Source organism: Prionailurus bengalensis, chromosome E1 (assembly GCF_016509475.1).
Source record: "Prionailurus bengalensis isolate Pbe53 chromosome E1, Fcat_Pben_1.1_paternal_pri, whole genome shotgun sequence".
In the NCBI taxonomy this organism is placed as follows: domain Eukaryota; kingdom Metazoa; phylum Chordata; class Mammalia; order Carnivora; family Felidae; genus Prionailurus; species Prionailurus bengalensis.
Genome location: NC_057347.1, coordinates 58713942 through 58729305, shown reverse-complemented (window position 1 = coordinate 58729305; position 15364 = coordinate 58713942). Strand labels below are relative to the sequence as shown.

Here is a 15364-nt window from a genome sequence, read left to right as displayed (position 1 = left end):
GCTTGACGAGAAGGGGCCCCTGCCCAGCACTCCAGAGCACCCCTGTGGCCCCAGGCAGCTGCTCTCCACTCTGGTGGCCACTATGGTCCGCTGGGGCTTTCGAAAAAGTGCAAAGCCCCGGCCCGCCCCTGCAGCTGCCACTTGAACTGTTGTGAGTTGGAGCCCAGGTGACTTGGTGTGAGCCTGGGTCTGGGCCACGTTCCAGAACCTCGACAGCCAGGTACGGCCGACGCCCGCACTTCGTGGACCACGCTTGGTCCAGAACACGGTTCTCCGCAGGCGTGTCATTGCTCCCAGGGAGGCCACCCCCTGTCCAGCTGTCCCAGGACGCGGGACTTCTGTGCTCAAACCAACAAGTCCCAGACATACCAGGAGACACTGGGCCATGTCTGGAGAAGACATTTTTCATTGTCACAACTAGGGGGCAGAAGGACCACTGACATCCTGCTGTGCCCAGGCAGCCCCCCGTGACAGAGTGAGCCAGCCCCAGTGTCACGCTGGTCCTCAGTGCTCTAGAATGCTCTAGGATGAAGGCCATCCCTTCTCACAAAGAAACCTCACGTAAGCAGTAAAACTGAGGTGGCACGTTGGGGGTTCCATCCACTTGGGGGCACATCTCATCACGCCTACCCTCTGCTCCTGGGCAGTGGAGGGAAGCCCGGGGAGACCGCTCTTCCTTGCTGGCAGGGGGGTTCGTCCACGAGAAGCCAGGCCGGGCGACCCCGGCAGCGCCCTGGCCCAACCCGGGGAGGTGTTGGGGTGCAGGACAGATGCTCACCGTGCATAGTTGGGGATGCTGCCCCTCTCGGTGCCCTTCGTGCTATAGGGGCCCACGCGGTGGGCGTGCCAGCAGCCGCGGCCCCGGAACATGGTGTCGGTGACATGCAGGATGTCGTTGCATTGCACCTGCAGCTCCCCCACCGCCCTCGCCTCCAGGGCCAGGTTGACCCGGATGTAGAAGGAGTCCCCCGAGGTAGCCACTTTGGCCTCCAGGTCCTGGACCAACTTCTTATAACCTGATCAAAGGTAAGCCTGGGCTGCGATCCCACAACGAGGAAGGGTCTGGAATGTGAGAGGCAGGGGGAAGGAAGGACCCCCGCCCCCCCAGAGTCTTAGGAGCCATCTCGGCGCTGGAGTCCGTGGGTGGAAGATCCCCAGCCACCCTGGGGTCGTCTGCAGACTTGGGGCACAGTATGGTCCTGGGGTGGGCGGGAGGGCTTGGCCTCGGTGCAGCCAGGGGCTCACGGACACGGGACTCAGTGGCACAAGCCTCCAGTGGCGGCCTCACGGGGTGGGTGGTGTGGGGGAGTGTGTACCCTCCATGTTGACCTTCACAGACAGGCAGCAGAAGCCGTTCACCCTCCGGAGAAGTCCGACGGCCTGCTCCAGGGTTGTGTCCTCCAGGGTGGCCTTGAACGAGGGCTCCGTTGCCTCGTAATCCACCTGAGGGCAAATCACGAGTGTCGGCATCTTTTGAGCCGGATTCTGCGGTCACAGTCTGAGTACAGGGGTGTACCCTACAGAAGGACCCGCTCGCCCTTCCCAGCCATCCACACACACCCATCAGAGCCCTTGTCACCGGCCCTGTTTCAGGACATCTCGATGTCAGCTCCTCTGACCACACACATTCGCGACCCGAGAGTCAACCACCGTCCCTTCTCTAGCACGCGGCTTGGCCAGCATGCGGAAGGATGAGACTAGACCGCGTCCCAACACCGCACACAAATATAAACTCAAAATGGATGAAAGACCTAAACGTAAAACAGGAAGCCATCAAAAACCTCGAGGAGAAAGCAGGCAGTAACCTCTTTGACCTTTGAGTAAGAAGTAGCAACTTCTTACTCAACACGTCTCCGGAGGCCAGGGAAACCAAAGCACAAACGAACTACTGGGACCTCATCAAGATAAAAAGCTTCCGTGCAGTGAAGGAAACAGTCAACAAAAGTAAAAGGCAGCCTATGGAGTGGGAGAAGACTTCCACAAACGACATATCAGACAGAGGATTAGTATCCAACATATGTAAAGAACTGATGTAACTCAGTACCCGAAAAACAAAAACCCAGTTGAAAAATGGGCAGAAAACACGAACAGATGTTTTCCCAAAGCAGACATCCAGATGGCCAAAAGACACATGGAAAGATGCTCGCCATCACTCCTCAACAGGGAAACGCCAATCAAAACCACGATGAGATGCCACCTCACACTGTCAGAATGGCTGAAATCAACAACACAAGAAACGACACGAGTCGGCGAGGATGTGGAGAAAGGGGAACCCTCTTGCACTGCTGGTGGGAATGCAAACTCGTGCAGCCACTCTAGAGGGTCCTCAGAAAGTTACAGATAGAACTATCCTACAACCCAGCAATTGCACTGGTAGGTATTTACCCAAAGGATACAAAAATACAGATCAGAAGGGATACACGCACCCAGATGTTTACAGCAGCACTATCAACTGTAGCCAAATTATGGAAACAGCCCAAGTGTCCATCGACTGATGAAACAGATAAAGAAGATGCGGTTTATACACACACACACACACACACACACACACACACACAGAGTGGAGTATTACTCAACATCAAAACGAATGGCGTCTTGCCATTTGCAATGACATGGATGGAGCTAGAAAGTATGAGAATAGATGAAATATTCATAGAAAGACAATACCATACGATTTATGTGGAATTTAAGAAACAAAACCAAGGAGCAAAGGGAAAGAGAGAGAGAGAGACAAAAACCAAGAAACAGACTCAACTACAGAGAACACACGGGTGGTTACAGAGGGGAGGTGGGGAGATGGGTGAAACGGGACGGGGGTGAAGGAGGGCACCTGTGAGGAGCACCGGGTGACGGATGGAAGTGTCGAATCACTCTATTGTCCACCTGAAACTAATCTTACCCTGGATTAGTTAGCTAACCACACTTAAAATAAAAACTTTAAATAAAGAAAGAATAAAAAAATATATTTCGAAACGTTTTTATGCTGTTAGAACCGAACTGGCCCCATTTGGATGTCAGGACCGTCTCCGCAGACGTCATAAAGGCTCCGGTCGCTTTAACCGCAACGTAGGCCGATGACTGAGGATCTTAAGGGGCGTGTTAGGGATGTGAGAAAGGGCCCTGCGCGCGCGCGCGCGCGCGCGCGTGTGTGTGTGCCCCTTGCACGAGATCGAAGACGAACCGCGGGGCCAGGGCTCCTGACCAAGGCGCAGCCCCCCCCCCCCCCCCCCCCCGGCCCTTGTCATCACTGACTTCAGGCGCAGGCGCTGTGCCCGCCTCACCCCAGGTTCCTCCTGGGGGAACCAGCCCTCGGGAACTGGGCGACTCTTTCCTGCTTTCAGGCCACATCAACGTCACCTTCCTGCCCACTATTCACTCGATAATAATTAGTTAAGTGGGTTTTGCAGTTTAACGAATATTTTACAATTAGAAAGCTTTTTCAGGGGCGCCTGGGTGGCGCAGTCGGTTAAGCGTCCGACTTCAGCCAGGTCACGATCTCGCGGTCCGTGAGTTTGAGCCCCGCGTCGGGCTCTGGGCTGATGGCTCAGAGCCTGGAGCCTGTTTCCGATTCTGTGTCTCCCTCTCTCTCTGCCCCTCCCCCGTTCATGCTCTGTCTCTCTCTGTCCCAAAAATAAATAAATGTTGAAAAAAAATTAAAAAAAAAAAAAAAAGAAAAAGAAAGCTTTTTCAAATGCCCCCAGTGAACACTAACACATTAGCGTTACGCGCATTTCACTACACACACACAAAGTGGTCGGCACAGCTAACAAAGGCCCCTCGGGGCACCTGGGGGGCTCAGTCGGCTGAGCATCCGACTTCAGCTCAGGTCATGATCTCGCGGTCTGTGGGTTCGAGCCCCGCGTCGGGCTCTGGGCTGCCGGCTCGGACCCTGGAGCCTGCTTCCGATTCTGTGTCTCCCTCTCTCTCTGCTCCTCCCCCACCTGTGCTCTGTCTCTCTCTGTCTCCAAAAGAAATAAAAACATTAAAAAAAATTTTTTTTAAAAGGCCCCACCTCAGTACTGGCCTGTGGCCTCGTCACAGGACCCTGGCCTCCGAGCGAGTATAACCTCAGCCTGAGAGGGAGCGTGGGCTACCCCGACAGCACGTTCTCCTCCGGCTAGAGCTGCGGCTGCTGACCCCGCTGGGGAAGAGCTGGGGGGGCTCGCGGGCCCGGTGCCACACTCACCGTCATGATCTGGGTGCCCGGGCGCAAGGCCATCTCGTCCGCCGCGGAGCCTGGGGTGACCCGGTGAATGAAGATGCCTGTGAGGTTGCCGCCAATGACACTTATCTGCTCCAGCAGCTCGTCCCCCTGGAAGGCCAGCACGGTGACCTGGCTCAGGATCTTGCGGGCCGGCCTCCTCCGCACCGGGACGCTGCTGCAGGAGAGGAGGGGACGGAGCCCACGAGCCACCGAGCCACCGGGAGCAGGAGGTCAGGCACGGCCCTGTCCCCACCCGCCCCAGCACCTGGAATTCTCACCTCCCCTCACCCACCCAGCCACAACCCCATCCTCAGAAATGCTGTCACCTCCCAACAGTGATGGGACACGGTCCTCACTCTGCCCTGCCACCTGCTGGCCCTGGCGCCCTTCCGCCGCTCACCTGGCTGAGACGGAGAGGCCCCCGGAGGATGGCTGCAGGCTGTCACAGTCGGCAAGTTCTGGACGGAAGCAGAGGGCTCAGACACGAGCCAGGCCAGCCCCGAGGTCACCCCTTCTGACGGAGCTTCTGCTCACCTGGGCCACCTCGCCCCCCCCCCCCCCAGAGCCTTAGCCACCACCCCCACCCCCACCCCCGCTGGTCTGTCTCCTTCTGCGGAGGCGGAACCTCCCTTTCCTCTTTCCTTTCTCGCTGCTTAGAACCTCATTTTATCTTCCCCCAAACAGCAGTGGGGTTTGACCTACACGGTGTCCTTATGTGAGAGTCGAGTTGCCAACATTTTACAGGATAGGGCAGCTAGAGTCTGGATTTCTGGCTACATTAAAAATCAAATCTAGGGTGGGGGGGTGAGCGAAATAGGAGATGGGGGGATTAAGGAGTGCACTTGTGATAAACACCGGGTGATTAAAATAAAAACATAAAAAAAAAAACCAATCAGATCTGGTATAACCTTGGACCCGCATTTCTGAAGGGACCTGCAACTCCCCACGGCGGCAACTGCCAGCACCGGCCATCAGCTGCCTGGTGAGTGACCCACAGGGAGCCCCAGACCCCGCCTGCCCCAAAGGTGTGGCTGTTCTGTACAGAGCAAGGTGCGTGCGCCCCCTGGTGGCCAACAGCATGAACTCCAGACGGGGTGCTAAGCACCTGTTGTGTGTGCGGGGGCCACGGCTGGTGGCAGGTGAGCTGGGGTGGAAAAGGTGGGGAGGCGGCCCCTGTGGGGCCCGTGGCCTGAGAAGGAGAGGAGACCAGTTAAGTCACAAATATGAAGAATAGGCCGCAGGCGATGTGGGGAGGTCTCAGGTGGCAGCACCCGGGGGGGAGGAGAGATGCTCACAGCAGGGGTCTCTTCCAGGAGCAGTGGGGACTAACCCCCTTTGCCTTCCGGTATCACTTAAGCGTCCCGGGGTCAGAGCAGGGGGGGCACAGGGAGAGAACACGTGTGAATGTTGATGCCGAGCTGGACAGAAAGATGAATACAGCTCCCTCCGCTTCCAGGTGAGATAGGAAGGACACCCAGTAACAGGGCACATCGGGGCATGGGCTTGAGTGACCAGGTGGTCCAGAGGCCTGGGGCGGGGCAGCGGTGAAGCTCGCCTCCCCTGCCCTCTGGAGAGGCACTGGGTTGTCTCACCCGCCTCCCTGAAGCCCCCTGTCCTCACTTCTCCTGCTCAGCTGCCCAGGAGAGGGGGGCCGCTGCAGAGGTCCAGTGGGGGGGGGTGCGCTCAGCTGCCCAGGAGAGGGGGGCCGCTGCAGAGGTCCAGTGGGGGGGGGTGCGCTCAGCTGCCCAGGAGAGGGGGGCCGCTGCAGAGGTCCAGTGGGGGGGGGTGCGCTCAGCTGCCCAGGAGAGGGGGGCCACTGCAGAGGTCCAGTGGGGGGGGGTGCACTCACCTGCTGGGTCTACAATCTCATAATCCAGGTCTGCAGCACCTGCCTTAGCCCCCGGGGAGGGTCCCCGGTCCACCTGCAGGGTTTCTGGGAAGCTGCTGGAAAGCGTGGGAAGAAGGGTGATCGCTTGCTCCCTGACTCAGACCCAGAGCTCCCGGCACCTGCCCAGCCCTCGGCCGGGGTCCCGGTGAGCTGCCGGGGCCCGTGCCATCTGAACCCCATTGCCAGTCCCTTACCTGAAAGACCAGGGGTCGTCCCAGAAGTCCTCTGCGGCCCGCTTGTACAGGGACTGCTGACTGGGAGGCATGGGGCTGCTGGACCGGAAGCTGTCCACCAGCTCACGGCTGGATGTGGCGCTCAGGTCAGAGCAGAGCTGAGACTGGAGGGGGGGGGGGCGGCGGGACAGAGGTCATACGGGGCTCACGCGGGGCTCACGCAGAGCAGTGGGGTCCCTAACTGTCAGGGCAGAGGAGGCGACAAGGACACAGCACAGAGCAAGGTCACACTAACTGAACACCTACTATGTGCCAGGCACCCTCTCAGCTGCTTTCCATATTTCGTGTAGCTCAGTTCTGGTAGATAAATCTATGTGGTGGGGTAGTGTTGTCCCACTTTACAAACAAAGCAGCTGAGGCCCAGAGAGGCCAACTTCCTGGCTGGTGAGGGCCACCGTGCGGAGCGAGGCACTGGAAGATAGCAGGTGCGCCGTGTGGATCTGAATGCAGCCCCCCCCCACCGGGTTTGCTTCACAAGTACTTCGTTAGCACCTGCGGTGTGCCAGCCAGGCCCCCTCTATCCCGGTAGGTGGGGGTGCGCCTGGCCGGGCCCCGGGAGGGGACCAGGCAGCCGCTGTACCTCGGTGAAGCTGCGGTCACTGTCATCCCGCGGACAGATGGCCAACATGCGCACGAGCCGCTGCTTCCCCTTTGGACACGGCTCCCGGGCTCCGGCTTCCTGCTCAGGCTGCCAAAGACGGGCCACAGGCTGTTCGGCGCAGGAGAGTTTCCTCTTGGATGCCCTCGGGGGGGTCCCAGCAAGTCAACTCCCTCCCGTGTCCCCCTCCTGCCTCCACCTCCCACCTTTTCCCTCTGGGCACTGTTCCCTCATCACGTCCCCTCCTCCGAGCCTGGGACCCCCCCCCCCACCCCTCACAGCAGGAGCTGACCACTGAGGAGAAGGAAAGCAACCAGCTTGGGGAATGGCATTTTAGGGATTATGTGTTGTTCCTTACAGGTTACACAAATAACACATGCTATACGTAGAACATCCACACTCCATCCAGAGTATCGGAGGCAAACAGAATTGATTAGAGAAGAAAAGAAAAGCCACCCATCGTCCACACTCAAAAAACAAGACCGTTAGCATTTTGCTGTCTTTTTATATGTATATGTATTTGGAACATGGTCAATGTGGGGAGGGTGGAGGAGGAAGCAGCTGGGGCCCTGCCCAGGAAGAGGAGGGTCTCCCACGGCCTCACCAAGTTCCCGGGCGCCTCTGAAGAGGCTCTCCGCCCCCCGGCCGGTGCCAGAACTGGAGCTGTGGACAGATCCTAACGGAAGGTTTTTATAATCATTTTAGCCCTTGGGGAACGCAGTTCCCTTCATGCGTGGAAGTCAGCTCCTGGACGTTGGACTTGCAAACCCGGAATGCATCATCTACAAAAGCAAGTGGCTGCCTGCCCGGTTTCACACGCTTGCTTTCTTCATCGAACACCATACTTTAGAGGTTCCAGAACCTTCCGCCAAGCTACCCCTTTCATGACTTGCACAAGATTACCACGAAAGGAGAGGTGGACACAGACCCAACTTGCCCCGATGTGCCTCTTCAAGGACCCGGCAACACGGTTCACCCACGAGAGCCGGTGTGCCGTGGATGCGGCTCCACCCGATGCCCCGGCAGGGACGGTGAGTGGCCCGGTACCGCCCCCACCCCCGCTGTGCCCACCTGGCCTCCCAGCCCCGCCACCCAACCGCATCCCCGTGGGGTGGGAGGGAGGCACTCACCCCTCGCAGGGACTCGGCCTGTGGCCGGTGAAGCCGATGGTGCAGCTCCCAGACCTGGTCTGTCAGTTCAAACACTTTCCTGCGGAGGGCGTCCTTCTCTGTCAGGCTCTGCGAAATCTCCATCCGGGCCGCGTCTCTCGCCGAGTAGGCCTGGGAGGCAGAAAGGAAAGGAGGGAGGATGGCACGCAGCGAGCGAGCGAGCGAGCCGGGGCCAGCGGGGGCCAGCAGTGGCGGGGACTCGGCCGGGCGGCACCCCGGGGCCCCTCCCCTCCGGGCACCTGGTCTCGCTCTCGCTGCAGCTCCAGCAACTGGCCCTGTAGGGCGCCGATCTTCTCCTTGTAGATGTCACAGTCGACCTTAGTCCTCTGGAACTGCAGCAAGGTCTGCTCCTTCTCCTCCCAGTACTGGACGGGGGACAGACACAGCCCATGCAGGCCAGCGGCTCTGGGGGCTGACGACGGGGTGGGGCTGGGGTGCCTCGGGGAGGCAGAGAGGGGGGGACCGTCCAGGCGGTAACATAGGTGACACCCTGCCCCTGTCTTAAGTGCCACATTTCAAGGTGCGTCTATCCACAGGGCTGCTATGCTGACTGTAATTGAATTTAGTCGGTACAGCGTGTGACTCTGGATCTCGGGGCTGCGGGTTCGAGCCCCACGTTGGGTGCGGAGATCACTTAAAAATAAAATCTTAGGGGCGCCTGGGTGGCGCAGTCGGTTAAGCGTCCGACTTCAGCCAGGTCACGATCTCGCGGTCCGTGAGTTCGAGCCCCACGTCGGGCTCTGGGCTGATGGCTCAGAGCCTGGAGCCTGTTTCCGATTCTGTGTCTCCCTCTCTCTCTGCCCCTCCCCCGTTCATGCTCTGTCTCTCTCTGTCCCAAAAAAATAAATAAAATCTTAAAGAAATACGCATGGGTGTTGCATGTACAACTGTGCTTCGTTCACTCCACGTCCCCAGAGACATAAATAATTTCCCTCGACGCTACCGCCTCATTTTCTCACGCTGTCTCCTTCCTCTGTGTCCTCCCCTTGCCTGTTGTGGCAACTGAATAAACCCCTGGTGCTGGCCCCGGGGGCCCCCACCGGAGAGCACCCTCCGTTCTATTGCTCGTTTGTCCGATTGCTCTCTGACCACCCGCTAACCGGACGGGGCCTCTAGCCTTGGGTCCGTGTTCCACGTGGCTTCCTGAAGGATGAGCGGTCGGGCCAGCGTGCTCGGGAAGCGGCGCTGGGTTTAAGCGCGGTGTGGTCTCAAGGGCCCGCGGCCCCCGCCCGCGCCCCACGGTGCCGGACGCGGCCCGGAAGGGTCACCTGTTTCCGCTGCCTCTCGGCGGCCACGGCCCGCTGCCTCAGGGAGTGGATACGCTCCACCAGCGTCTGTGTGCCCTCCAGGGCCTCGTCCAGGTTCTGTTCCAGGATGTCCTTCTCCGCCTGGGGCAAAGAGAGGTCAGCCCCGGGGCCCTGACCTCCTGAGACGCCTGCCCCTGGGAAGCACCCCATCGTTCTTCCCCGGGAACGGGCGACAGGAAATCTCGAGGCCGGGCGCGTGGATGGATTTGGCCTTATTCCCGCGCGTCTCACAGAAGGAAAGGCCGGGTCAGCCGTCAAAACGGGTACATTTCACTTCTACTTCCACACGGTCGGCGACGGAAGGTAAAGGAAACCGAGAGTCCCCGGGGGTGGCCGTGTCGGGCCGCTCCGTCCCCAGATCCACCAGCAGGGTCTCTGAGAGACGGAACACCGACGGACACGCCCTCGCCTGTCACCTGCTCTGCGGGAAGGGGCTTAGGCGCGATGGCACCATCCAGGCCGCGTGACAGACAGCGCCAGGGCGGCCACCTACCCTGCACCCGGTGAGTGTCTATCCCCGCTCAGTAAATGGACATGATATTGACCGAAAGGAACCGAAGAGGAGAGGCCAAGGGTTTGTGTAATGCCGGGGCCCTGGTGTCACCAGAGCACGCGTGGGCAGGACGGCAGGCAGAAGGGTCCCCCCTCACGCCCCCGCCCACAGCCTTGAACCCCAGCCTGCAGAATCAGCACAGCCGCTGCCCAGCCGAGTGGGGCATTGTCATGCACACCCGCTAGCTGTGAGTCCCGCCAACGCTGGGGGCCGGGGAGGAGCAGGAAGGGAAACACAGGACATCGCCGGATTGCAGCCCAGTCAGTCCTCAGCGCCCCCTCCACGGACCACCCGTCGGGAGCCCCGCGGCCCGCGGGAAACTCCAGCTGGCTGCCAGGGAGGGGACAGGGAGGGGACCCACCAGGCTGAACGTCAGCGACCGGAGCTTCTCGTTCTCCTCCTTCAGGCGGGTCAGCTCCTTGTCCCCGGGCCCCAGGCCGTCGGCCATCTGCGGGGAACGCTCTCGACAGTCCCGCTCATGGGAAGAAGACATCTTCTCGCGTTCTAGCTCTTGCTTCAGCAGGTACAGCTGCCAGTGGGGAGGAAGGACAATGGAAACACTGTTTCCCCACCAGCCCGGGAGCCGGCTCCTTTCCCACCCCTCCTCCTCAACGGTGCCTTTGCTCCTGCTCAAAGGGGTCCCTCCCCCGAGACTTCAAAACCCGTTAAAGGGTTTACGTGGTGAGTCGTTCCAGTTTCTGTGGAGGAGAAAGGCATTCTAGCTCTATTCGATACTTTTTTTTTTTTAACGTTTATTCATTTTTTGAGAGACAGAGAATGAGCAGGGGAGCAGCAGAGAGAGAGAGGAGACACAGAATCCGAAGCAGGCTCCAGGCCCCGAGCTGTCAGCACAGAGCCCGTTGTGGGGCTCGAAACTCACGAACCGCGAGATCATGACCTGAGCCGAAGTCAGATGCTTAACCGACTGAGCCACCCAGGCACCCCTAGCTGTATTTTGTAGATGAGGCATAGCAGTTAAATGACTGGGTTGGGGCCCCAGGAACAGAGCAAGGAACCCCGGGGAATCGGCTCTCTGACCTTCTTGCAAAACAAATCCCCACGGCTGGTGGTAAGTGGCCAGTGACCAAGTGTCCTCCAGCATGCTCCCTGGCTTCCCCGCCTTTCCATATTCTGCTAAATCCGTTACATAAAAGGAACTGAGATTTGTGAAAAGCAGTAAGTGTAAAGAAAGAGGAAAGACAAGTCAGACGGAGCAGAGATGACGGTCTATGCAGATGCACTCGTAATCCACGTGCAAATATGTGCCCCCCAGCAGGGCTGCTTGTCCAGGGCTGTGGGTCTCTGGAAATTACATGCCTGGCCTCCACCCTGCCAGACAGTGCCCCCAAGAGAAACTCAGATCTGGAACCAAGATCCTGCCCTCTTGGAATCCTGGGTGTGGTGTCCGTGGGGAGAGGGGACTTTCCCCAAGAGGAGAGCTCAGGAAATCAGGAGTCAGGGTGGAGTCAGCACTCACTCGGGTCAAGGAGAGAAGGAAGAACCTTTCCACTTGGACTTTTTCCCCTCTGACATCTACTTGGTGAATTTTCCGTAAGCAACGACAAAGTTCCTGCTATGGGCCAACTGGGTTAGGTGTGTCGTATCCTACGTTTTCAAAAAGTAAAATTAAATCATTAAGATCGGAATGGGGGGGGCACCTGAAATTGATAACAAACCTAAGCAAATGAACTTAATGATATTTCAAACAGGGGAACCACCATGAGGGGAGAGGGAGGGCGAGGGATTCAGAGACCAGCAGCCACAATTCGGGACTGAAGTACAAACCCTCAACATTCCTTAGCAGCTCTGTTTCCCGTGCTGGTGTGGGCACAGCTATGCTGGAAGTATTTTCCATGCACTGTAGGACTGAGCAAGTGAGTGTTAGTGTGGGTGGGAGGGTTCTCGCCGGGGGGCTAGGGGCGCCCGAGTATGGAATGGGGGAGGAGGCTCTGGGGATCGCCTGGAATCTGAGGTGTGGGTGTGATCTCGTGGCTTCTAAAATACAAGTGTGTGTGTGGACACGCATACGTGCATGCCTGTTTGTATGCGTATTCGTACATTTAGGTGCACGCTTCCTAGTTCTGTCTGCTGGAAGGACCGAGGAGCTATGAGCTCACCTAGAGCCCTGATCTCGGTCTCTGCACGGAACCAGGCCCTTCGGGGAGTGGCTGAGCCCAGAGCTGGGGCCGGGTGGGGACCAGATGACCCTGGAGCCTCTTGTGCCTCCAGAGAGGGAGTCCGTACTCGGAATATGAGGGGGCATGTCACAGGACACGGAAGAGATTAAAGGGGCTCCTGCTGGCCAAATCTGGGACACTTTGGGCAAGCTCATTCAGGACAGCGACGTGTTACAGGCAACTGGATGTAAGAATGCACACGTCTGTGCCAACAACAGACGCACACACTGGGGAATAAGGCTCCTCTTCGCGGTCAGGATGTCGAGGGCCTGGTTGACCAGAGGGGTCGCTGGAGATGGGCTCATCCTGCAACCACCAGACTAGAGATAAGTTCGGGCAAGAACCCCCAGTGAGGCTCTCCAGGGGGAAATGTCGATTAAGGGCAGGGTGCTTGCTGGTTCCAGAGCCCCCCACACCCAGGTTGCTTCTCCGCTGCCGGAGGAAAAAGGAACAGCAGTTACAGGGGAGGGATCGGACAGCCCCTGGGCCAGGTGGGCAATATTAACATCAGCACCGAGGGCGCTGGGCCTCGTGCCACGGTGGGGTGACTGGACCCAGGCCCAGCGTCCCTATGCAGGTCCCACCAAAGAGGCATAACCCCCATCCAGTCACCAGGACACAGGAGACAAACCCGAAATGAGGAATAGTCTATTACAGAAAAGAGGGGCCATGAGGCGCCTGGGGGGGCTCAGTGGGTTGAGCGTCTGACTTGAGCTCAGGTCATGATCTCACGGTTCTTGGGTTCAGGCCCCACATTGGGCTCTGTGCTGACAGCTCAGAGCTTGCTTGGGATTCTCTCTCCCTCACTCTGCACCTCCCCTGCTCACTCTCTCTCTCTCTCTCTCTCTCTCTCTGTATCTCAAAATAAATAAACTTTAAAAAAAAAGGGGGGGGCCTGTGTTCTTAAAAAATATCCACACTATAATAGACAAAAGCTGCAGAAATGTTCCAGATTAAAGGAGACAACAGAGACAGGACGACCACAGGCTCTCCTCCTGGACTGGAGCAAAATGCCATGACAGATGCTATTTGGGTGGGGATAAAAGTGGAACACGGACGTCGGGTTAGATAAACAGATAGTGTTGATGAAAGTGCACGAGGTTGATAACTGAGCTACGATTACATCAGAGAATATCCTATTTTTAGGAAACACACATTAAAATGTTTAGGGGTACGGGGCCATGATATACGTAACTCAAGTGGTTCAGGAAAAAAAGAGCGTGTGTGTGTGTGTGTCATGTTGTTCAAGGGGTGACGATATTCGTATTTGTGTATTTGTTTACAAGTTTGAAATTAATTTTCTCAATAAAGTTAAAATTTAAACATCAAGGCCAAACACACAAAAGCCCCAGGGCAAGGAACAGGTGCCAAAGTGACAGGGAATGAGAGTCCTCAGTGCTGAAAGAGCTCCTACAAGTCAATCAGAAGACAGCAGCCCAGGCCCCCCCGGGTGGCTCAGTGGTTAAGCGTCCGACTTTGGCTCAGGGCATGATCTCACGGTCCATGAGTCTGAGTCCCACATGGGGCTCTCTGCTGTCAGCATGGAACCCACTTCTGATCCTCTGTCCCCCTCTCTCTGCCCCTCCCCTGCTTCTGCACACTGTGTCTCAAAAATAAATAAACATTTAAAAAAATGTTCATTTATTTTTGAGACAGAGAGAGAGAGACAGAGCGTGAACGGGGGAGGGGCAGAGAGAAAGGGAGACACAGAATCCAAAGCAGGCTCCAGGCTCTGAGCTGTCAGCACAGAGCCTGACACGGGGCTCGAACCCACAGACCGTGAGATCACGACCTGGACTGAAGTCGGACACTTAACCGACACAGCCACCCAGGCACCCCTAAACATTTTTTAAAAATTAAAAATATATATATATATATATATATATATATGTTAAAAAATAAAAACCTGAGGGGCACCTGGGTGGCTCAGTCGGTTCAGCCTCTGACTTCAGCTCAGGTCGTGATCTCGCAGTTTGTGACTTTGAGCCCCGCGTCGGGCTCTGGGCTGACACAGCCCGGAGCCTGGAGCCGGCTTCGGATTCTGCGTCTCCCCGGCTCTCTGCCCCTCCCCCACTCATGCTCTGTCTCTCTGTCTCTCGCTCAAAAACAAACATTAACAAGATTAAAAATAAATAAAAATTAAGCTAAAAAAAAAAGAAAAAAGATGACAGCCCACAGCCGAGAAGTGGGCAAAGGTGTTGTCGGGTCTGGGGGCCTCGTCGACGACCCCCTGCTCCCCGCACAGACGCAGGCCCCGCCGGGGGACCCGGGAGGGGTGGACGGAGGTCCCCGGGGCCCCAGGTTACTGACGTCGCTGGAGGAAGGTGGCTCCCGGGAGTGTCCACCCCTTCGGCGGCCCCGGCGGGGGTGGGGGGGGCGGGGGCGGGGGGGTGCACCCGGTACCTCCTCCTGCAGGCCGCGGCACCGGGTGACCGCCAGCTCCTTCTCCCGCAGCGCGTTGCTGTGGTGCAACGACAGGCTGAGCATCTCGTCCTTAAGCTTCAGCATCTCGCGCTTCACGCGGTCATGGTCGGTCTCCAGCTGGCCCAGGCTCCGCACGCGGGCCTCCGCCCGGCCCAGGCGCTCCTGCAGCTGCCGACAGCGCCGCCGCAGGGCCTCCTTGTGCCCCTTCTCCTGGCCCAGCTCCTCCTGCAGGCTGCTGATGGCCCCGGCCAGGCACTCGGTCAGCTTGGACGTGTCCATGAGCCCTGCGGAGCACGGGCCGGTGGGCGACCTCGGCCCCCTGTCCTTGCCCCCCCCGGGGGTCTTTGCTTCCTACGCCCAGCCTCTCGGGCCGGAGCCCCCACCCTGATCTGTCGGTCCCCTTAAAAACTAGCTGCTCTTTGGGGCGCCTGGGTGGCGCAGTCGGTTAAGCGTCCGACTTCAGCCAGGTCACGATCTCGCGGTCCGGGAGTTCGAGCCCTGCGTCGGGCTCTGGGCTGGTGGCTCGGAGCCTGGAGCCTGTTTCCGATTCTGTGTCTCCCTCTCTCTCTGCTCCTCCCCCGTTCATGCTCTGTCTCTCTCTGTCCCAATAATAAATAAACGTTGAAAAAAAAATTAAAAAAAAAAAAAAACAAAACTAGCTGCTCTGGGAATGCAAGCTGGTGCGGCCACTCTGGAAAACAGGAGGGAGGTTCCTCCAAAAACTAAACATAGAACTACCCTTCGACCCAGCAATTGCACTACTAGGCATTTATCCACGGGCTACAGGTGTGCTGTTTCGAAGGGACACAGG

At 58.0% G+C, this 15364-nt stretch overlaps 1 protein-coding gene across 4 annotated transcripts in view; it reads right to left on the bottom strand.

Annotated features, from left to right (window-relative positions):
* The window catches only part of CARD14 (caspase recruitment domain family member 14), a 31320-nt gene that overhangs the window by 6200 nt on the left and 9756 nt on the right, over positions 1-15364 (bottom strand). For 3 of the 4 annotated variants that reach the window (XM_043585753.1, XM_043585756.1, XM_043585757.1), the window contains 12 exons: positions 14533-14837; positions 10314-10481; positions 9361-9480; positions 8332-8457; positions 8054-8203; positions 6906-7013; positions 6287-6429; positions 6054-6148; positions 4605-4662; positions 4187-4379; positions 1317-1443; positions 779-1016 (listed from right to left, as the gene is read on the bottom strand). In XM_043585753.1, the coding sequence (XP_043441688.1) occupies positions 779-1016; positions 1317-1443; positions 4187-4379; positions 4605-4662; positions 6054-6148; positions 6287-6429; positions 6906-7013; positions 8054-8203; positions 8332-8457; positions 9361-9480; positions 10314-10481; positions 14533-14837 (1831 nt within the window). The remainder of the gene's footprint in view (positions 1-778; positions 1017-1316; positions 1444-4186; positions 4380-4604; positions 4663-6053; positions 6149-6286; positions 6430-6905; positions 7014-8053; positions 8204-8331; positions 8458-9360; positions 9481-10313; positions 10482-14532; positions 14838-15364) is intronic. The other variant, XM_043585754.1, reaches the window with a different exon arrangement.